This window comes from Vicugna pacos, chromosome 22 (genome assembly GCF_048564905.1).
Source record: "Vicugna pacos chromosome 22, VicPac4, whole genome shotgun sequence".
NCBI classification, from domain to species: domain Eukaryota; kingdom Metazoa; phylum Chordata; class Mammalia; order Artiodactyla; family Camelidae; genus Vicugna; species Vicugna pacos.
This window is the reverse complement of record NC_133008.1, coordinates 15,353,735-15,378,220: the sequence shown is the minus strand read 5'-3', so window position 1 is coordinate 15,378,220 and position 24,486 is coordinate 15,353,735. Positions and strand designations below refer to the sequence as shown.

Sequence of the window (24,486 nt, the reverse complement as noted above, 5' to 3'; positions counted from 1 at the left end):
CTGTTTTCGCCTACCACGGCAGAGCTGACTAGTTGTAACAGAGACCATATGCTTCTCAAAGCCTAAAATATTTACTCTCTGGCCCTTTACAGAAAAAAAAAAATGCCTATTCATGAATTAAAAGCCAAATATCTTGATACAGTAGAGCGGTTTGGAGAGTCAAGTGGATTGATAACAGTTCCATAATTTGTTAGCTGTGTGACTTTGGGTAGGTGGTTTAAAATCTCTAAGCCTCAGTTGATAATACAGAAATTATTAATCTCTCCTTAGATCTATGAAAACTGAGGTTTTTAAGAACTAAAGAGAACTACTTAAATAAAGTACCTCCCTTGGCACATGACTCATGGTAGATAGTAAAAGCTACTCCCCTGGATCCCAGAGCTTCCTAGATACAAAATAAAGTTAGCTTTCTTTATTGGTTCTCTTTCTCACCCTCCTTAAAAAGGTTTCTAAACGGGAGGGTGAACAACCCAGAACTGGAAGCTGTATTAATTCTTCACCCAATTCATGAAAAAGATGGAAGAAGGGATAGATATTAAACTAAATGATCTCACTGGAGATTTCTGCTTCTAATATTATGGTACTTTGTCCCCATCTTGTTCCCAAATGCCCTGAAGCATCAATTCCTTCTTCTAATAAAACCTGAAGGAAGGAAGTAGCCAGGAAAAAATTTATTGTTCATGTAAGGTCCAATGATGTTGTTCTTATTTTTTTTACTCATAAAAATCTCTGTTTATACCAAATTCCTGGTTACAACTTATAGCTGTCAGATCTTTCATTTAAGTACACACATATTAAATTTATTGACTGCATCCTGCGGAGTTAATGATGGGTAACTCATTAAATGCCACAGGGAGCCTATCTTTTACAAGGAAAAATTGTGGGTTTTTTTTTCTTCAGAGAATGAGGTGTTTGGGGGGAGGGATGGGGCTCAAGGTAAACTGAAAACTTTAAGAAATTCTTCTCTAAGATGAAAGCAATCTGTGTTTCAGAGCAGCAGGAATTTTAATCAAGACACACACACACACACACACACACACAGCCATCAAAGTTCAGTGATGTAAATAGTAAGATTGCCTTCTAGAATCAATATATCTTTGTTGAAATTTGGCCATAATTCAAATTGCTTTCTATGTTCTTGGGAAACAAGACTACAAACTACAGAAAGCATTTAAAACTGAGGTTTACGCTGAAGATATAATGGCCTCCACTTTATCTCTCTGAGGGTTGTGAGCAACAGTAATATGGTTTTCTCTGAAACGATACACATTAGGAAAATATTTTGAAATAACATTGATTTTAGCTGACTGACATACAAGTCAATAATTTGAGGAGTGGGCTCACAATTACATGTAGCAGATAATCACACGCCGTAAAGCATAAACAGGAATTGCTTTCAGTGGTTGCCATAGATGGTGAAGCTGGTGTCCTGGAATAGCCCCGCCTTATGCACTGGGCACTCTGTGCTCCTAATGTGCCCACGCAGCCTGGAAGTGCCCTGGGCAGCAGGCAGGTTGTATGGAGGGAGAGTGGTAGCAGGTGGGTGGAGGTGGGCTGTGATGACCTACCAGCAGACAGGAGGATCCGCTGCCGGTGGATGAGGTGAGCCAGAAGCCTTTGAACTTTAACCAGCTGGAGGGTTTTTTCTACCATATTTTAAAAGCCAAATAGAGAAGGGAAAGGGAAAGTGAATATAACCACAAAGAGGAAATTGATCACACAGTTCTTCATATTGAAGAGAAGATGTTCCCAACCAGGCTGGTGGTTTAACACATTTTTCAAGAGCCTTTGTGTGTGTGAACTCTACTGAGACTTAGAAACATTGGCCGCCAGGATCTTACCTCTAGGTCTTTCCTTGGTGTCCTTGGGTGTATAAATCAGGGTCACCAGGAGTGGAGGTAATTATTAAAAATACCTATTACTGGGTGCTCTCCCTGACTGCCTTTGTCCAAATCTCTGAGCAGTCAAGCCCTGGAATCCGATGGTTAGTGAGCTTCTTAACTACCTTGACATTTGAGAGAAATATCTCTGGGTCATCATCAAACAAAAAACAATCAGTTGTTTGTTCTGCATATGCTTTGCATCGGCTTTATGTATCCCTACATCCATAAAGCCATCTCTCATAGCATTTGTGTTTTATTTTCCTCCAAACAAGAACTTTACCTCTGCCAACAGTTCCATTTTCTGGTTTCCACCCGTCAATCACAAATGGCTTTTGCAGTGGAAATTTAAAAGATTGGATAAAGCCGGTAGTGAGTTAGAAGTCCGCCACACAAGATGCCAGAATAAGGTAGAGTCCCAGGTGTCCAGAATAACATGGGATCACTGTTGTTTCTAGCTATGGACCAAACCATCCTGAAAGTCAGGACTCACGGGTCAACTGAGCGGTTCTTCTGCTGGACTCACCTGGGGTCAGTCACATGACCACAGCCAACTCAGGGCTTAACTGAAGGCTGACTGGTCTAGGGCAGTGATTCTCAAAGTGTGGCCATTGAACCAGTACCATGGCGTCACTTGGGAAGCTGTTAGACACGAAAGTTCTCAGACACCATCCCAGAGCTGCTGAAGCAAAACCTCTGAGTGGGGCCCAGCAATCTGTTTTATATTTAGTTGTTTTTCGTATATATATTTATGTTTTATTGAAGTATGGTCAGTTTAAAATGTTGCGTCAATTTTTGGTGTACAGCATGATGCTTCAGTCATACATGAACACACATATTTGTTTTCACGTTCTTTGTCACCGTAAGTTACTGCAAGATATTGAATATATTTCCCTGTGCTGCACAGTATGAACTTGTTGTTTATCTATTATATACATAGTAGTATGCAAATCTCGAATTCCCAGTTTATCCCTTCCCACCCCCTTCCCCTCCACTGGTAACCATAACTTTGTGTTCTATGTCTGTGAGTCTGTTAGCAGTCTGTTTTAAATAAATCTTCCAGGGGATTCCAGTGCATTTGCAAGCTTAATAACTCGGGTGTAGGAAGTATTAGATGGGAGGGCTCATCTCTGTTCCAGGTGGTCTCATCCTCCTAAGGGCTGGCCTGACCTTCCTCCACTGAAAGTCCCCTGGGGGCCTGGGCACAGAAACTGGCCATTGTTATTCTGTTAGTGAGAGTATTACAAGGTCAGCCCAAAGTCAAGGGGAAGGAAAATAGTCTCCACTTCCTATGGAACAGAATAGCAAAGAGGCCCAGATGCAGAAATGAGAAGCATTGTTTGGGCCCCCTTTGCAGGCAGTCTCCCATGCTAAGTAATAACATGGTAGACCTGATGCCTTATTCTCACAAGGTTCCCAACATCATCCTAAAGGATTTTTCTCTTCCATGCAAAACACAGTGCTGATTGTGTAAGTTTCATAGGGCGACCATAATGAAATAACACAGAATTGAGTGGCCTAAAGCAACAGAAATTTCAGACAGTTCTAGAGTCTAAAAGTCCAAAATCAGGACGACTGTACCCACTCTGAAGCCCACAGGGGAGAGTCCTTCCTGGCCTCTTCCTAGTTTTAGGGGTGGTCTGCAAACAATTGTTAGTTTTTGCTGGCTTGCAGTTACGCCCCTCCAGTCTCTGCCTCTGTTGTCACATGAGGTTCTCCCTGTAACTTCACATCATCTGAAAGGACACCAGTCACACTGGATTAAGGGTCCACCCTAATTCAGTGTGACCTTATCTTAATTAGAATAATTATATCCGCAATGATCCCGTTTCCCAACACAGTCACATTCTGAGGTCCTGGGGATTAGGACTTCAGCATACCTTTTGTGGGGGACACACTTCAACCCACAGCACCTGCCTAGGTTTCAGTCCTGTGGTTGACTGTATTTTACAGTATTTAGAATCAAGGAGTAACTCTGTACTGGGAGGAAGGGTAGATTCCAAAGAGCTTAATTAACCTCTTAATCCAATGCATACTTGACCCTCTAGTGTGAATAAGTACATAAATGTTTCATTGTTTAGTGATATACTGGACATGGAGCCCAGGAGAGGATGTCAGCATAGAAGATGATACCTGTGTATGTTAGGATGGAAAAGCCTCAGAAGACGATGTCTGCCTGAGCTGTGTATTTTAAAGTATCCTATTACATACCATGGAAATCGATGGTATCACTTAGTCTAATAATACCAGGGGCACATTTACAGTGTCATGTTATAGCTGGGAAATATTGATGGCCGCAATAGGATACATGTAGTTTCAGTGTGTAAGGTGATGGTTTTACATCATCTTCCCTGAAACTTACCAGGAGACTTTCATGCTATCTCTTATGTAATAAGACTTTGGGTTTCAGAACATGTAGACCTGTCTATCTATATGTATATTTATATCTAGCTGTATCAATATATTCATTCATTTATTTATTCATTCATCATTCTTTCATTCAACAAATGGGGACCAAGTGCCTACTGAGAGGCTGGAGAATCAGAAATAATAAAATCATAATGAAACAATTTCTCCCCTGACCTTGTGGGGTCAATATTCAAGAGGGAGACATAGAATTTAAAAATAAGAATAAATATACAGCATGAAATACAGTTTCAGGCAGTAAAGTGAGCTATGAAGAAATATATATGTAACTGGGGGATAGTATTAATATTTGTTCAAATAACTCTAGGCAACATGTGAAAGCATATTTTACAAAGATTTGTTTTTTAATACCGTAGTATCCAAATATCTCATCCACCACCACCAGCAATGATGTAGTCATTGTTCAGTGACCCTTTTCAAGTTAATGGAGATAGTTGCTAATTGATGTTGATCAATATTAGTAATTGAGCTTGCTGTGACTGTTGTGATGCTGTGTAAGGAGCATGGATTTTAGATTCTGGGAAACCTGGACTTGAACTCAGGTTTGGCAGTATGGTTATTTCCTCTCCCTGAGTTTAGTAAATATCCTCATTAAATGAAGGTAATAATGCCTACTTCTTAGGTTATCCCAAAGCTTGTATAAGATGACATATATGACACTGCCAACCATGTTCTTTGACAAAAAAGGGCTTAACAGATACTTTTACTTGTTTATTTTCTTTATAACTACATTCAAGCATTTTGGTCTTTTTAACGGTCTTTTTAAATGGTCTTAAAAAGTAGTCGCTTGAAGACAGATCAATCGAATAACCACTTCTCTTAAGTGATATCACTCAGACACCTGTGCACAGTGGCAGTCCAACATTGAGAGCACCACCTCGCTGGGTAAACAAATTTTCGAAAAGATTTAATTGTTATCTTTCCCATATAAAGAAAACAACCGTAGTTAATTTTTGCATCTTCAAAAATGTATGACTTTCCAATGGTACATTATACATCACATATGTTAAAAGAGCATTAACAGAAGCCATTTACACTGAAATCTGATTCATGCTTTCACATAATATTTGCGGTTTTCTCCTTTTATGGATGTATCCAAAGTTGTGAATCTTTTTTTAAAAAACTCCTTTAAATAGTACCTTGCATTAGGATTGCATTTTATCATCTTAACTTGGGCATAATCATCTTGATTACATCTGCTACTCAGGCTGAAGGACAAGGTTGCCTTTTACACCCTCCACGACTAAATTAGGACCATGCTTTGAGACTTGATAGGTCATACATGCCAATGATAGCAGTAATTTGGTAAGGAACAAATGTGGTGCTGTCGTGTAGGATGCATCTTCAATGGTAATAATTGTTTGCAAATGATAACGTTATTAGGAAAAAGTTGATGGAGACTTACCACATATGAAGCAACTCAGTGTGCTGAACCATCCCATGAGTTAGGAAATGTTATCAGTGTTTTGCAGATGGGGAATATGAGACCCTGGGAGATTAAATAATTTATCCAAGTACATAGGTTAGAAGGTGGGGAAGCAGAGGTCTGAACTCCATTATTCCTACTCCAGCATCTACATGCTTCATCATCATGCTGTGTAGACCACTGATGGAAGAGCACATGGAGCTAAGTGATTTGTGTCATTTGCTGGAGAGCTAGACACGGAATGTCCTCGATTTTTTTTTTTTTAATATCAGAAACTAGTGGCTGACCTGTAAAATATTCCTGTATTAAGTGAGTCACTGTCTTCTGGAATTATCCCCTATAAATGGTACGAGCTGTTCAGGAATCTTACAGTGGGAGCCTTATACTGCTGAGGTTTCCATCCCTGACCTGAAAGGAAATCTTTATTCCAGAAAGAGAGCCCAGTGCTTCTGTTAGCTCAGACCTCCCCAGGTGCCTAACGCTCAGCTAACCGCTGAACTGGACATTTAAGTGACAGAAGGTTGCACGGAAGGTAAATATTCTTTGAGATGTAAGCCTATGTGAGGAAGGAGCGGGTAGGATCTATTGGGAATGGGTGCCTACACTCGAGAGTCTCCTGATTTAGGGGTCCTCCAGACAGATGTTGGCAGGGACTCCAGTTAAAGAAGGGAACAGGCACTCTCCAGGGTGGAAATCATGAGAAGTAAGCATCAGAGCTTCCGTGGTCCCTTGGCTTCCTTCCACACTCAACGGCTGAACTAATCTCTGTCAACTCCAGTGTGCTCATTTACAGCTTAACACCCTTAGGCCATATTTCTCTCCCCTGCCCCATAACTGACACCTCCATCATCATCCTGGCCTCCTCTCCCGAGGAATCTGGGTACCGAGGCTCCACGTTATCTATCTCCCCTTCAAAGGAGTAGCCACATTGACTGCACTTGATACATTTGTAACATGTCAGTTTGAAGTGCAGGGCCGTCCTGGTGGGACTTGATCTTGAGGTCCACTTACTTTGGAGGACTAGCATCTCTCTGGCAGTGGGCTCCGAACTGGGGTATTTGCGCTTCAGGATCCATTAGGAACAATGGCATTTGAAGGAAAAAGGATGGTTGGTTTTGACCTTATAAATGCCCCTCCACCACATTTAGTTTAGGGAATATTTTTGAAATATTTATCTTAGATTTTTTTTTATCTTATGTTCTTAATGATTCATGCCAAAATACAGAAACTGTATTGACTATAAATATGGACCCACACAACAAATAGTAGAGCTTCAGGGATTTAGAATTTCTATAATTTAACCTTCTCTTTACAGATAGGTAAACTGAGGCTTGGATAGGTCCTATGCCTAGTGGAAGGTCATATGACTACCTAATTGTAGTCTCTTAAATTTTCTTTAAGACCCAAAGATGTGAAAGTATCCACTACACTCGTTTGCTCTAGCATTTTTAGTTACTTCTATGTCACTGTTTTATCATATTCTAACATATACTTCAGTCTTTCCAATTAAAGGTAGGAGGAGAGAGGAGAAAACAAGTGTAAGAGTAAAAAGACATTGGCATCTAGGAAGATAACAGACAACAAATCAAAAACGTACACTTAATTCATCAGGGCACTTTCCCGGAGCAAACCACGGAATTTTCCCCCAAGTAATGATAAAAGCCGGTTAAAGGAATCAGGACTCTGGTCATTCATCGATTCCTGATTCTCATTCCCAGACTTACCCCTCCCCAAGATGAGAGGTTTGAGAGAACAGATACATTTGTAAAATGACTAGAATAATTTTAGCCACCTCAGGGATTCCGTGACTGTTTAATACCATAAAGGACTGTGAGACAGTCAGATGAAAGGCGCTTTAGAAGGAAGACATGATTACTGGATTAGAATTTCAGAGAGTAAGAAAGGAATCTTTTGTGTTGACAGGTTTTTTTCTTATTCTTTTTTGCAGTCCTATAGTGGCTAAAAAAATTTTTTTTCCTTACCAATTTCTTCAATTTCAGATCATGTCCTTGACTTGGTACAGCTCCCGTGAGAAGCAATACGTGTTGGTATAAACTGTCTGGCTCCCTTTTGGATTTTTTTCCAATATGCATCTTAGGCTCTTTGAATTCACAGGGCTAATTTTCCTCATTTCCCATGGTTGTGATGTTTATAAAGCAGAATAGAATTACCTGGGGACAGTGTTCTGTAACTCAGTATTTATTACATGTCACAGAGGTGCACACAAACACACACACACACACACACACACACACACTTCCCTGGATTGAATTGTTTGGAGACCAGACCAATCTTATTTCATTCTCCAAAGGTTGCCATCATATCATTAATCTCTCTCAGCCCTTAAAGATGGCCTTTTGCCATATTCTGTCAGAAAACAAGATATAGACCATTTACTTTAAATACCTAAAAATAAAAATGCTGAATCAAATTGTTTTACACACACACACACACACACACACACACACGAGCTAAGGTATTGTGTGATTGTTGGAAACCTCTGTGCATTGCAGGTGGGGAGGAGCAATAGCGTATGCAGTTTCTTGAGAGTGCAATGTTTCATTACATTCGTTGTAAAATGTACTTTGCTATTAAAATAAGTAGTGCTAATTAATAATCCTGCAGAGTGGTAGAGACGCCTTTTAACTATAAGAATAGATTATTCATCCTTTGTAGGAGAATTCTGCTTTACCTGTCTCCCTCTCTCCCTCCTTTCCTGCCTCCCTTCCTTCCATCCAGAAACATCCATCACAGTGGGAACCGTGCCAGGGTCCGTGTTCATAGTGGTATCCCCATTCAGCCCCTCCTAGCAGAGTTAGCTTACGGTTTCTACCAAGGAAGGAATCTCAACGTATGTTTGGCATGAAACAACTGAGGATAACACCAATCCGAAATCTATAAGCTCTGTTTTATTTCATGTTGAAGGACATTTCCCCCTGAATCAATAGGAGCACCGTATCTGGCGCGCTTGACCTTTGCAAGGCTTATCAAAATATCTGTGTCCTAAAAAGAAAGTGTATGGCTCCAAAATGAAAATAAAGTTACAAAATCCGAATTAGTTGTTTAAATGTCTACCAAATATTGAACCTACCGTCGTCTGTCAACTGGTATACTGCTCTCCAAGCCAGTGTTTATGCAGTCATATATAAATTAGGTATTTAGATGAAAATAACCCTGAAGTATTACATTTCTATACAGACCTGATCTGGAGGTAATTGGTAAACAACGAAGTCCTGAAGTGTCCCTTTCCAGATGACGTTTCAGACAACCTCACTATAATGCCAAAGGAGATTTGACGTATTTGTAGGATGTACGGACTAGTTAGCAGTTACAGGATTGAGGTGATTTTATCACAGGCAGTAACTTTGTGATGTGTTAGCTGTTTTTGCAGTGTGAATTCATTTCCTCCTGCTTTCTCTCGCAACTAAAAAGTTGCTGTGAGCTGAATTTTGTTCCATTATACCTTGGTGCATTCACAGACTCCTCCTTCAAAACTATTGCCAGGTGTTAGCATCTTCCCTGAGTAATTTCAGGCATTTTCCTTTGAATGAATATGGCTCACATGGAAGGTTGTGAAAGGCATATCCCTGTGGAACTGAGAGGATTTTGTGTTGCGAGGTAGTAGGAAGGCTTGCCAGAAATTGCCCGTTTCAGGCTGATGATGCAAAACTAGACATCTGTTAAATTAACATCTACCTAACATTTTGCCTTCAGTCAAATGCATTTTTTTTCAAAAAATTAAATCTCTCCCACTCTCCCCCGCTTTCTTTTTTTTCCCCACTGTCAAAACAATCTGTCACAAGATATTTAATTTCTGTGTAATGGGTTACTTAAAGAAACCAGCATATGGTGCCTGGAAGTACCTAGTGAGAGTTTCAAGCCACGGTGCACGCGGTTGCTCTGCCCTTCTCCCGGACCACATTGTGCCCAACATAGATTTTATTGTGGTGCGAGAGTCCCTGGCTCTGATTTATGTTCTTGCCAGGGTCCCTCCCATCTCTTGCCTTCTGGGATCAAAATATTAATATAAATATTCTTGTTCCGCCATGGAGTCAGAAATCACTTTCTATTTTGGTGCAGTGGTGATCAATTTATGACTCTAGCAGTTTCATGGAGGGAGAAAGAGGAACCTCATTTACTGCAACACTGTGCACACCCCGGCTTGTGTCCCAGCACTTGTCAATAGCACCACGCCGCTCAGGAGCCTGGTAGTTTGCTTTCAAGAGGCTGATGGCTAACACAATGACAGGATGCGGGTCACCCTGCAGAACCAGAGCGTCACGATGGTCTGAGTAATTTCTACACAATGAGTGACCCCCTCCCCTACACTGGAGCAGCCCTATTGTGGCGGAGAAGACTTTAAAGTTACTATCACCACGGAGAGTGAAGATTAAGCATGATCCAAATTGCCTCGGAAAGTCTCTTGAACCATCCGTGAAGTCCAGTATAAGTGACCGGGTTGGTATCTCCTTGTGCAGTAATGCAGCTGTATTTATATGAGGTAAAGTGTGACGTGATTATTATTAAAAACAGAAAATAGTCCTTAGGACATGCCAGGCACTTTTCTCTGCCTTGGGAATGAAATGGTTACCTAGAAATACAAGGTTTCTATCCTTAGCGCGCTCCCATGCCCATGAGAAGAGACCAGTAAGCACGTGAGCAGTAAACAACCTGTAAGCTAAATATAAAGTGATTGATTATTTTGTCTATCCATCCATTTGTCTGTCTATCAATCAGCAAAACAAATACATTTATAAATATATTTCTTTTACAATAAACTAAGTGAATCTGTAAGCAAAATAAAAGTTTACAGATTATTTTATTGATCTAGATAGAACAATTAAATCTTTCTTTGTGGAGATGTAGACACAAACTTATCTGTATAAACATGTAAAATAGAAGTCTTGAGGTTGTTGCATCTCTCTCTCTCTCCTATTTGTTTCTCTCTCTTACCGAGGGCTAGTCATCAATTTTGCGTAATTTCAGTGGTTGTAGAAACCTACTGCATAGTATACTTTCTTTGAGGAGCAGAATGTTCATTTCTATGAAGTTTGAAAGGTCCCAGCCTGCTCTTTATTGGGACCGCTTGTAGCAACCTCTGGAGGCTAGTTTAAAAGTGAGGGCTTCAGAGTGGGGGTCAACTTCCAGGCCACTGGTGAGGGCACAGGAGGATGGGGCTTACCTCCTTGGAGCAAGGACGGAAGGTAGCAGCTCCTTGGTGAATCCTCTCCAATTGTTCATTCGCTGAACAGCTATGTTGGGGGTTTTCTGGGGAGAAAAAGTGTGATAGAATACCTGCAATAAATCACTTTGGTCTATTACTTATTAATCGAAATTCTCAAGTACCCTAGAAAGTATCTCTAGGCCCCTGTCAGTGCAGAGCTCTCATAAATGAACATGCCAGGAGGGTGGCAGAATCCTTGGTCCACTTGTATGAAATAGCTTGGGATGGCTGTGTTATTAATCAGAGCTCTCTAACCTTCTAAAGTTCAAGCAGCACATATATACTGAGGTCTCTATTAGGCAGAGTCAAGAGGATACAGTATTTCTTTTCAGTTCATCGGGAGATTTCAGCTGTCACGTGTAGCATCATTTTTGAGAGTTCCAATTCTTTCACATGATTTTTATTTTGATTCTCTGAAACCTCTAATATTTGTCTCTGAGTTTTGCAGTATTTCATTAAGAAGCTGCATATTTAGCTAAAGCTGAATGCAACTGAGATTATGAAACCAAAGATGGGCCCCTATCCCTTTCCCCCCCACAAAATAATGGTGCCATGTTAGCATTGTAAACCCGCTGGCATGACAGCCTTGAGCATCCATTGGCATTGGAGGGGTTTGCAGCTTTGGGCATATTCCATAAATAGGTCTTGTGCATAAGACTGAGATTTCTTCTCTTGCTGTCTTCGGGGAGCTCAAAAGTGAGAGGAAAATAGGCGAATTACAGTCTTCAATTATATTCTTCAGCATCCTGATGGCATCGCCTCTTGCGGGGTCATGATACTCATTCATTTGACAAAGACTTAGTAAATACCTACTAGTTGCCAAGCACCATCACAGGTGCTGGTGTGCAATGGGAAGTTAGTAATAATGAATAAATGAATGAATGCATAAACAAGTAAGATATAGTTCCTGCTCCCTGGAACAGAATTCTAATTTGGTAGCGAAGCAAGACATTATTCAAATAGGCAACAAATAAAAAAGATAATTACAAGCTGAGGAAAAATACTTCAAAGGACAGAAACATGGTTTTAGAGAACACATTTGAAGGCAGAGGGCCAAACCTGGTGGAATCAAAGATTGCTCTGAGGAAGCATCATGAGATAAAAACTAAAGGACAGAGAGTGAATGAAGTGACGAGCAGGGAAGGCTGTTTTGGAAACACTTAACAGCAGATGCCGTGGCCCAGTGGTGGCTGGGAACCCACAGTCCCCAAGAGCAGAGAGCAGGTTGGTGTGGGAGGAACTCAGGGCTTGGGAGAGGCTGGTGTGAGCTGGGCTGGAGGGGCCCTCAAGAACCGAAACATTAGATCCTAAGTCAGCAAATAATCCTGACTTGTTGTTGCTGTTCTGTTTTGTTTTCAAAAGCCAACTCTAAATACAAACCTGTGTAGAGGGGCATGAAAGCACTTGACTCCCCTGCAGCATCTAGACCTGTGCCTAGTGTGGGGCTGGGCAGCGAGAGAAGGAGACGGGAACTGGAGTGATGGATGAGGAACTCTTTAAGGAATGTTAAAGGAATCACGGACATCACATGGGGTGAGGAAAAGGCTGGGGGCGGGGCTTGAAATAGGCTTTCAGGACCAGCACGCCTTCTGCACAGCTGAACAGTGCCTGGCTAATTTCCCTTTCTAATGAGACCAGCACAAAACCCATCCATTTAGACTATTCAGCTTTTAGGTAAATGTACCAAGCTGTCGGGGTAGAGGGGAAAGTGGGGTTGACATTGATGGATGGAGTTAAATACCAGAGTCCCCCCCTTCACACAGGCTTTTCTAAAGCGGTATTGTGACAGAAAGGCCTGGAAGATTCCAGGTGGGCAGGGCCGGCTGGACAGAGCCCAAGTGTCTCCCTCGGAGCGGGAGGAGGAGGGCTAGATGCGGGTCTCCTGTCAAAATGGAAGGGGCCGGTTCAGATCTGGCAACTGCGTGGCCAAGGGTGCGATGAGTTCCTCAAACAGGACTGAGTGGGGCATATGGACTTTCCTCTGATACAGTGTCTTTTTTTTTTTTTTTTGCTCAGAATTATCACCAGAGCAATATCTATTTCTTTACTTACCTCTGTGGTACTGCTTTCCAATTTTTTGGACAATAAATTGTTATTTATCTTGGTTCTAAAACGGCAATGACATTGCTCTAGACCTGCCTTATAAAGCGGTTAAATTGAAGTCAGGAAGGTTACCATGCCTTCGCTCAATAACTGGATATATTATACTCTAAACATAAAAGATGGTAACAGAGGCAGACTCTTTGGAAAGACTTGAGCATATCTGTTTTTAAAGGGAGTGGATGATTTTTCCATTCATTCTCTGACAGTGGTTCTGATCAGATGCTTATGATCAGTAACCTCACTGTACAGTTTGCATTATTTAAATGAATGCAGCGGCAAAGGGGACTGGGGGTTACAGTACCGGTACCAGGGTAGGGGCAGCATTGACAGGTCCATTCAGAGCCACGGATACTTATCTGTGAATAAAAGGCACTTAGAATGACTTTCATTGTCCTAACACTCCTAGGACATGTATACTGTTATTTTTCGCATTTTGCAGCTCAGGAAACTGAGGCACAGAGAGGTAAAGTCATTTGCCCAAGGTCACTAAGTTGATAAACAGAAGCGCTTGGGATTCGGATCCCGGCAGTCTGGTCCCAGAACCTGTATCCCTAACCATGATCTGCATCGCCAAGAAATGGATCAGGCTGAGAGCCTAGCAGAGATAAGAAACTCAAGAGCAGTTGTTTACTTTCAAAGGAACTTCTCTTTCTCTGCTCCTCCTCCACCTCCTCCTCCAGCCGGTTCCAACTGTTCAAAGACGACAGATGCTTTGGAGGGTGTGCAAGTAGCAAAGCAAAGAAAATCCTTGTAAATTATTGTTTTTTTAATGTAAGGATTAAAACCACAAATTTCACATCACTCATCTTTCTGGAAACTATAGGGGAGCCACCAAATTAAACACTTCCTTTTCTCCTTTAGCACACAGACGTGGGCATGCATACGTTTCTAGTGGCACTTGGAAGAATTTCTGTGGTTCTCTGTGCTTTCTCAGACGCGCATAATCTGGGGCTGGCTGTGGCAGTCAAATATGTGGATAGCTCTCTGGAAGAATCCAACACTTTTGGCTTTAAAAATGGTTCTGATGATTGAATTTTTTTAAAGCCATTTTAGAGATACAGTAGCACCTTCGTGTTTAATATTTGAAGCACACTGTGGTTCCTGAATGTTCTCTTTCTCTTTCCTTTTTGCCTATTAACATAGTATTTTTTTAAATTCACATTTGATATTCTGTTTAATTCAGACTTGGTTGGGCACCCTGATCTGTGTCAAACTTGGAAAAGCTTTGTCCTTGTAAGCTGTTGTCTTCTCTTCACTGACTTGCTTTTTGAACAATATGTGGAGTCATTTTTCCACTTCCTTCTTGGAGAGTCAGCCTTCCCTCCCCAGGGTGACAGCTGGGATGGAAATAGCTGGCTTGTGTCACCCCTAAGGGTCGAAGGGAAAAGAATGTTTAAGTCATTTGACACGTTCTTTCCCAACGTCTCCAAGAGACAACGACTCCGTTTTGCTACTAAGAGGAAGAAATCCGTCCTGGACACGTCGGGTCCCAGTACCTCCTCGAATCAGCAAACACAGCCCGTTCCAATCTGACTGTCAGTCGTAGCAACTCAACTCCAGGCCTGCTGGGTGCTCAGAGACACACAGCACCTTTTGCGTAGGAGCGTGGACCAGCCTTTTTACATTCCTTAAGGGGAAAAAGAGACTTCAAAGACACGTTTGCAGAAAGAAGACAGAAGAGAAAGGAATCCTGCTATTCGCATTTTAATCTGCTAAATTTGTTCTGAGAGCCTATGTTTGGGGAACCCCTAATGGCTAAACTTACACAAGCAGAAGAAAGATAAAATGTCCTTATTAGATTTCCCAGCAACACGTTTGAAATGTTCCCTTTCTCCTGCCTCCGTGCCTCAGACTTTGAGTCATTTTGACTCTCTCATCTGTTTCCAACTCAGTTGAGTTACAGCCAATCAGATACGAGGAAAATTAGATTTTAATGGAATATTTGATTTTCATTGCTTAATTGATTTAATTGCAAGTTTCTATTTCAGACTGGTAGAAATGCAAAGATTTTCAGTCAAATGTAGAAAAGCTCCCATTTTTCTGTGTTCAACAATGACAAACTTAATTCAGTATTAGCCTGGATTCTAAAACTTCAGGGGAAGGAAATATTGGTCTCTTTCTGGATTGTTAGTCTGTATTTCACCTTCTCCTTCATGTAGACAGATCTCACATCGAGATCCTGTGTTTGCATTTTTCTTGTTCTGCTTGCGTTGATTTTGCTGTTGGTGTGTGAATTTTTGTTTGTCGAGGGGAACAGTACCTGTGTACCAACATACACTTATATATTGTTTACAGGGGGCATTTAATGCCACAGAGTATTTCTCTTTGCTGCTGGTAAGCAGAAGGACCGTCAAGATTGTTACTAAGTTCTCAGGCCTCCACAATAGGTCAGTGGACTGTTCTGGGTTCTCTGAGACCAACCTTGACAAACAGATGCTAGCCTGTGTCCATGCAAATGCTATACAGTGGCTGCCCAGTACACTGGGGTGAGAAAAATCTCTGGGAAAACATACAAGGTTGTAAACTGACTACACTTCAATAATAGTAAAAACATAAAATCAAATAACCAATGGGGACTGCAGCCTGTGGCCCCACCACAGGTTGTCATGGTCATCCTCTCCAATACGTGGCCTCCATATTGAACACAGCCTGACCTCCCCAGTGCTTTGCCATGTGCTGCACCAGCATGGCCTCTTTCCACGGCTCCTCAACTCCCTAAACCCCTCATCATACCAGTTCCAGCAGGATACAGATTTCTTTATTTGACATGCTAAGTTTGTATTTTTTTTAATCTCTGTGAGTTTGGGGAAAGTTAAGATTTTTCTAATCATTTTGCCAAAAGTGCATGTGTGTACACAGACCCCAGGATATGAATGTTTAATTATGTGTGATCCATACAAGAACTTAATGCCAGGTGCCTTGTATACTTACCAGTCTACTTGGAATGTAATTTTTAATGTGAAAATCTTGGCATATCGTGTGCTATCTAATTTTTTCATCATCCTTACCATGATTGTCCCCAGGATGCCTGTTTTGGGGGCGACTTCTTTTTCTCCAAAGGGAGGAAAGCAAAAAGGCTGAGAGCAAGTCCTTGGCTGACAGGTCACCTGTGTTAGAATCGTGGCCCTGTCATTTGCTAACTGTGAAACACCAGGCAAGTGTCTTTACCTTTCTGGCATTTATTTTCCTCATCTCAAAAATGGGAATGATTAAAAGGGCCTAGCTCCCAAGGTTATGTGTGGATTCAGTGAAATAATAGATTTAAAGTGCTTACAGGTGTGCCAGGCATATAGTAAGTGCTTGCTTAATAAGTGCTATGAATACTCCTGAGCTTGCAGTCAGCGCCAGGTAGTAGGCTGAAAAGTTTACAGGGTTCATTTATTTATTCCATTTGTACTCAACTGGGGTCGATTTTGTCCCCCAGAGGACTTAAGGCAATGTCTAGAGGCATTCTGGATTGCCGAGACATGGGGGTATGCTATTGGCATCTCGTGGATACAGGCCAAGGATGCTGTTCTGTGTCCTACAAAGCCGAGGACAGTCTTCACAACAGAGTTATCCAGCCCACGATGTTCACAGAGCTGAGGCTGAAAACCCCTGCTTTAAGCCGGGGAGTAGGATTTATTAGTATGACGCTCACCTTGCAGAAGAGGGAACCTGAAGCTCAGAGAAAGTATCACTTCTCACGCTGCGGATTGATGTGTCTAACCACCATGCAACAGGCTTTTGGGGCAGGAGGGGTTATTTCGTTTTTAAGATGAATGTGGACAAGCCCTCTCCAAAACCCCCGATCAGGAAATCCTGTGTGTTTTGTGGAACTACAGCTGGTCAGGAATGGGCTCAGGCCGGTCAGAACAGACACTGTCCAGAGTACAGTATCAGAGGCCTAGAAGCCCCTCCTGGGCTGGGCCTGACTCCTGTGATGTTGCTGGATCATGGAGGGGTCCAGGGGGCCAGGCCAGCGGGGTGGGTGGTTGGGGCAGGCTTTATCTGCCAGTAGTCACAGAAGTATATTTTAATATTTTAGCAGTAGGTTTGGTCAGCCCTGAGAAGCATCTCAGACATACAGTTTTACAGCTGTTCTTGCTGAAGATGAGGCCAAGTTAAAACTGTGAAGTGAGATTATCTAAAGAAAAATATCCGCACAGTCGGTAGCAGACGTGGCAAAAATCATAAAGGTGTGGCCCGGAGGACTCATGAATGGGAGCCACTTTGTCCCAGGTGGCCCTCGAGGTCAGGGGTGACAGAGAGTTCCTCTGCACGTCCTGGGGTCTGGCACACAGCAGGTGCTGAGGATTTAGGTGCCTAATGAATGAACCTAAGCTCCCAGTCTCACTCCATCAGTACAATACAGTATGAATGGTGGTATACCAGTAACCTCAAATACACACACTCCCTTCCCATTCTGTGCCAAGTGGAATGTTAACAGTAATTCAGTGATTCTGGTCCTCAGCCTCTCAGCCTTTGCTTTCATATGGTCCATCCCTCCACCCCAGTGAATCATTCCTCTACTGTGCTCCCCAGCACCGTGAATGAAGAATTAACTCAGTGTGTTCAGATGGTCAAGTGACTCAAAATCCATCCCCTTTAATGTGACCCCTTGGTCAAACCCAGATGTCACAAAATAGTCTGTGATCCATAGCAGTCCCTGGGGTCTGGGTGGAGATGCCACAGTCACGAGTGGAGATCAGTTCCCCAGCCATTTCTTTGTGAATGTTTATTCCAGGAGTCAATTCTGTCTCTCTGAACGCCGCCAAATAAATGGCAATCTGGTTTACAACCCTTGTAATCGTAATTTTAACCGTGACTTGCACTGGATTAAAAAAAAATCTGTTTGGTTTTGGCTTCGCCCTCATATGACTGTCCGTTGTTCTATCAGCCCTTAGCTGGGGGGGTAGGGTGGGGGGGGCAGTTCCATAGTCATTCAAGTCACCAGGTCTGGAGGGGAGATGGAAGTACATCTAGGGAGCCGACAGCAGAGTGTGTGGAAGACAGAGAGGTATTCTAAGTACAAAACCGGTCATAAGCGTGTAATCTGTTTGCAGAACACAAGTTGTGTTCACTGGGTAGGTGTTTCCGTGCTTCAAATTAATATTTGTCCTTTCCAATAGCAGATGTTTAGCTGTGTCTGTGGGCAGTCGGCATGAGTAGGCACGCCACTCGGATGTGCCAGGGAAAGGCTGAGAGACGCGTGGGGCTCTCACCGCCAAGGCAGTCCTGCCCCCTCCTGCACCCCTCCTCGTTTGTGCTGATTTCCTGGTGTCTCTGATACATGCTGTCGGGTCTCACTTCTCCGATGCACCGAAGCTACATTTCCTAGCACATCAGAGCCTCCTGGAAAAACAGGTGGTCCTCAGACCAATAGCTCCGTCCCCCCAGGAGCTGATTAGAAATACAGAACCCCAGGCCCCCCAGTCCACACCTACTCGGGATCAGAACCTGCATTTTCATAAGACCTCGGGTGATCCTTCTGCACAGGGAGGCCTGAGAAGCTCTGGCCCGGAGCACTCTGCCCTCAGACCACCGTCATGGCCGTCACTACAGGCTTCTCTTACTTATTTCTGTGTTATACTTTCGATTTTGCATGTGTTACTTGAGGGCAAGCATCACCTTATTTTTTTCAGACCTATTTCATTTGTAGATGCACTTCCTCAACTTAGTGGTGCTTAATCAACTCCTGAATTTAACTTAGATCCTCAGGTTATAACCCCAAGAAGATTATAAAACCCCCAGGAAGGGAAGAGAGGCTGAATGCACCCCAGTTCTGGATCTAGACTTACTTAACTGACCTACTTTCCAACCGTGGTGGAGTCTTGGGCAAATTATTTGAACTCTTCTAAGCCTCGCTTCCCTTAACTGTAAAATGCAGTATTGTGATCTGTAAAACGCGGATCACAATAACTACCTCATAGGTTTGTTTTAAGGATCAAATGAGATCAAAGATGTAAAGTAATTAGCATCGTGCTAATTGGTTCATAGTGAGTTCTCAGTAAATGTTCGCTACCATTATCTTAATTATCATTTAAACCAGTACACTCTCTACATATCATAAGCCCTAAAAGAAATCCCCCCCCACCACCATCTCCCACTACTTTTCAATTAACCTTGTGGTTCTTAACCAGGGGACGTATGGCAGTGTCTGCAGATGTTTGATTGTCATGAACGGGGAAGGTGCTACTGCCCTCCAGCTGGGAGAGGCCAAAGGATGCTGTTAAATGTCTTACAGTGCACAGGACACCCCCCACAACAAAGCATGATCAGGCCCCAAATGTTAACAGTGCCGATGCTGAGAAGCCCTCTCTTACCCACAGATGGACCGAGGTAAGCAAAGCCAGCATTTTTCTTGAGGATTTAGGTACCTCAGTGTATTTATTCTCTCAAATATTAACGTGGAGCTGCCCCCCAGCCCTCCGCCTTGTCAGGATTCATCCACCAGGAGCCACATCATTTCCTTTGGAGCCAAACCACACACAGGAAAACCTGATGCAGCCTGATTAACCTATTAAAGCACATTTCATTCTTTAATATCAAAGAGAGTTAGGTTCTTTGAAATGTAAAACATCGCAAGTGAAAGAATAGCGCCTGCACTTCCCCCAGGAGCACAAGGTCATTGTATAAATAACGCTGGTTCCCCTGTTAATTTGACTCCACTTGGGATGTGCAGGAGACCACAATTGTCAGGGAGAGAGAGGAGACCAAAGAAGGCTAGACTTTTGCTGCCTGTGACGGAGGTCAGACAATACAACTGCAGTCCACAGGCCAAAAGAGATGCTGGAAATGGAGCAAAAGTAAATGTCCTGGCAGCTGGTGGAAGGACCAAGCATGTAACTCCCGTCTCTTGTTTCCTTAAGAAATCCAAGATGCTACCAAGGAATGTATTAATTTCCCAGGTACAACTGCAAAAATAAGGGCGAGGAGGCGAGTGTGAGGTTTTATTCCTACTGTGAGCAGATTAAGCAGACACCAATTTACACCTCATTGTTAAGAGTAACTTCCCCCCCCCACAAGTGAGACCACATTTACATCTTTTGTAATTAAGCTAAAGGAATTTTTTTTAAAACATGACATTTCCCCTACCACACATCAAGATGTAAATATTTTATGTTAAATGGGATCAAATGCTGAAATATATACAGGAGAACCCCACATGCATAAGAAATGTACTGAGTCCCAGCCCCACCTTCAGCCTCATCCCCTGCTGGGCTGGGAAAATAGCTCTCTGCCTCTCGGTGTTTCGCTTTAGGAAAAGGGCAGGGATGAGTAACAGAAGCAGCGAAGGAGCCGGTCGGTGGGGCGGAGGGGGGACTCGCTATTCCAAAGGGCTGGGCGTTGCCAGCTTCTCTGAAACCAGGAGCCAGGGCAGTGAGGTAGGGAGCGCCCCCCGCTGCCAGGCCGGGGGCGCTAGCCAGCAGCGGGAACTAGAAGCCACAACAGCCTCCAACCACCCATCTCCTGCCTACTTCGCTTTTGGGCAAGTTTCATTTTTAGGAAACCCGAACGCAGCAAGTTGGATGTGAAGAGCAGTAGAAGACCAGCCTCCTTTATTCCCCACACAGGACTCTGGAGCTGGGCAAAGAGGCATTTTCCCCCCAATAACAATAGAGTTTGCATGGCCATTACAAACAGTGTAATTACTGAGCCAGATAATAAATAACTGCAGAGCAACAGGGAAAATGAAGTGTGGGCAAGGAGGGAAAGAATGGATGGTTTCGGATGAGATCTGTACCAAGATGGAGTCAGAGAGGTGACGGTGAAATCATCCCAGATCACGTCTGTTCGGCACTAACGAAAGTAAATTATCGGCCACACACCTGTGCTGCAAGCCGGGGGCCGCGCTGCCAGCCCAGGCTGTGCCCTTGGAAGGTGGACTTTTTCACAAAGTGAAGTATTCAGATGAAGCCTGTAACTGGGACTTGGCCAACTTTCTGATGGGTCAAATCAAGTGCTAGGTTTTTAAGGAAACAGTGACAAACCTTGTAATACACGTGTTTATGGAGTCTAAGTGCCAGCCCATCAGACCTCTGGGCCCACGCCTGAGTCTGGGAACAGGTGTTCTTCTTCAGTGCATATCCTCAGCCCCGACGTCGACATGGAAAGACAGAGCCTCAGGTGTGTTTCTCTTTATGTTTGGGCTTTGTTCTGAAAACCGTATGAGCACATCACAAACTTCCCCTTCCTGCACAAGACCAGGTTTACCCTTTCTGTGTATCTCTCTCTTTGGACCTCATGCCTTTCTGACTCAAGCAGGCCTGGAGAGTCTCGTTTTCCTCCCTGGGGCTCCTCCTTAACGTCTCCAGGGTGGCGATTTTGGTGTTGAATCACCTCTTTGCTTTTGATTGCAATCCTCCCTACCTGCTGAAGAGACCTGGGGATAAGATACTTACCAAGGAACCTCCTTGCCCTTCTCTTTTCCTTGACCTCCAGGCTACTTCTGTGCTCCGTCAAGTAAGCGATGGCCTGTAAACCTTTTGTCAGTTGCATCAGCTGTGTGCCCTTACAGACTCTCGGCCTCATCACTCAATGTAGAATCCATTCAGGGCACCTTAACCCAGAAGAATTCATTTTGTAATTTAGCAAATGGTTACTAAATCTGTCCTGTGGACAAGGCATGGTTCTAGGTGCTGGGAATCTAACAGTGCACGAAGAAAACAACCCCCTGCCACTCTCTTGGAGCTTCCGTTCTGGAAAAGGGATCAGATGATGACAAAAATAAGCGACTATAGTGATTTAGGTGTGTTCAGTGCATTGGCGAAGGAATAAAGGGGGGGGGAATTTGAGGTGAGTGGGTAATGCAGTTTTAAATCAAGTAGGCGTTGCTGGAAAAAAAATGATGGAGGAAACTCAGAAAATGTGACAGAATAATCCGTGTTCACAAGGAAGAACATTCTAGGCAGAGGCGTGTGTAGCTGATGGGAAGAGAACGAGGGAGAAATGAGTAGGATTCGAGGTCTGATAAACTGCAGGGAAGACAAAGCGTGTCCAGTCTTTACTGCATAGGGAAGGCTTTGCCTTGGCCTCTTGAGGGGAGGAGGGGTTCTTGGAGGGTGCTGAGCAGGGGAGTGGGATTATCTGGCTTGTATTACAAAAAGGGTCCCTCTGGTTGCAGAATTGAGAATAGTAAGTAGGAGCCTGTCTCAGTTACCTGTGGTTAGATGACAAACTACACCAAAATTTGGTGGCTTGGATCAGGAATTTGTTTCTCAAATTTCAGTGTGTTGGCTGGTCAGTTCTTCGGCTAGGCTTGCCTGTACTCACTTCGCAGCTGGTGGGTCAGGTGATGGGTGGACTCCAGGAAATGATTGGGTCTCTCTCTCTCTCTCTCTCTGTCTTCGTATGATCGTTCACCCTCCACGAGACGAGACCAGGCTTTCTTTTCTGGTTGTGGCACCCTTCCAGCCGGGCAAGCCCCAGTTCACAAGTGCCTCTCATGCCTTTAATTTGTATGGCATTTGCTTGTGTTCCATTGGCCAAAGCAAGTCACATGGCCAATCCCAGAGTCAGGAAAGGAGACAACCACGTAAGAATATGGACACATGAAGGTCAGATACATTGGAAGTCCTTCTTGCTGCAGTCTGACACGGAAGCTGAAAGTGGAGATCACAGAGAGCCATTAGGAGGCTTTACAATAATCCAGAAGAGAGATGATGACAGATGGCACCAGGGCGATGACAATGGAAGTTTTAAGGAGTGCCTAGATTCTGAATGTGCTCTGAAGGATAACCTTATGTGTAATCTCCTAAGTCACTAGGGTAAGCCTATTAAGGTTCTAGAACTAAGGTTCTACAATGCATGCGATGATACCATCATAAAGTAAATGAGGTCACAGGTAGGGTCTCCTTATTGCCAATAATTAATCAATGTGTTTCCTGAACAATTGTAAACTTAGTAATTCACTTAGCACTGTGACTGTACACAGCATCCTGTCAATATCATCGTCAGTTAATATTTATTGCACTCACAGCAGCAGAGGTGAGCTGCATTAATTCTTTCAGCCAGTGCAGGATTATTGAGTGCTTTATTGCTTCACTCTATTAATTGGTGCCCCAGCAGCCTCAAAGAAAGCACTCAGCTTCCAAAGTACGTTTCCTTATTCCCTTGGAGTAGATTTCGCTTTAGTGGAATCTGACTGCACATGGAAAACACCGAATTGTCTGTCTCTATGAGTATGCTAATGCTTCTGTGTTAATCTTATTATCAGAAGCTGGAAGATGTTAGTCCCATTTAGTGGATGGAGAAGTGGAGGCAGGCAGTGGTTAAGCAACCTGGGACCTGGCCAGTGCCATATACTGAGATGGTGGCAGATCTGAAATTGAAACACTGTAACTTTTTCTATTGCACTACACTGCCTCTCAGTGGTGCACACAATTCCTGTTTCTCTCTTACATGAACACGCAGAGTGAAGACTCCACCTAAAAGATTTAACGGGCACCTATGCTCTTCAAGGGAGCCTTTGACACACTCCTCCTTGACATCTGCACAGCCTAATCACTGGAAAAGTGGTTGGTTTGTTTGTATTGTTTTTTTAAGCCCCTTATTACAGGGGATTTGTCAGCTGTTAAAATCACCACTTTTTTTGCGTTGGTTAAATTCTCGTCGGAAAGATGTGGTTCATTTCAGAATGTATCCAGATATTTAGGAACCAGCACGTGAAATAAACTATTGAATTGAGAGCCTTCCTTTCATTTCATCCTGAAAACAGTTATTCAGTGGTGGTTGTTTTGATTGATCATTCTTTTTGAGAGGGTTCTACCTTCTTTTTTTTTTTTTAATGAGAGAATTAAATCGGGAGCGAAGAAAGACTGTGCGTGGATCGGGGCACCGTTTAAATGCAGAATTTATTTGTAAACCTTGAAAGTCGCGCCATTAAATGTCACGCACTCGGAGATGCACTTGAGTGTGTACCCTCCAGAATGTCTGTTTGTTGTAATTCCATCGCGTTACATATTTTAGTGCATATCTCTTCCTAGCAGCTTCCAGAGCTTTTCAGATATTCAGCATCAGAAATTGCACTGTTTTATCCTGGATTTTACAAATAGCAACCAGATTATTGAAAAAAAAAAAAAACAGAACTATCTGATAAGTAAGGTTGTGAATTGCTTTTGTGATTGTCCCAGGTATAAGAGTGCTGAAGAACCTGGCAAACACTGCAGTACACTGCTGACTGTAAAATCAAACCTGTAGCAGTGAATGCATTTTTCTGATGAATACGTTCAGGGCTGTGATCATTGTGCAACTTCTGGTTGGATGCTTTCAAGTGTTCCGTATTGAAAAACATGGGTAACAAGAACCAAATAGTCCACCAAAGCCTGTATTCAACTCGATGGAGAGGAACGTAAATTCTCAGAGTTTCTCTGAGGCCAGCTCTGTTCAGTCCACCATGGGAAACAGAGAATTGAGGTTCTCTCTTGATTTGCTTTCCATTTTGA

At 43.0% G+C, this 24,486-nt stretch overlaps 1 protein-coding gene across 3 annotated transcripts in view; it reads left to right on the top strand.

Moving 5' to 3' along the window:
• The window catches only part of LOC140688427 (teneurin-2-like), a 595,904-nt gene extending 572,392 nt beyond the window's left edge, over positions 1–23,512 (top strand). For all 3 annotated transcript variants that reach the window (XM_072947267.1, XM_072947266.1, XM_072947268.1), the window contains 2 exons: positions 19,287–19,381; positions 23,456–23,512. In XM_072947267.1, the coding sequence (XP_072803368.1) occupies positions 19,287–19,381; positions 23,456–23,473 (113 nt within the window). In that variant the 3' untranslated portion in view covers positions 23,474–23,512. The remainder of the gene's footprint in view (positions 1–19,286; positions 19,382–23,455) is intronic.
• Positions 23,513–24,486: the final 974 nt, after the last annotated feature.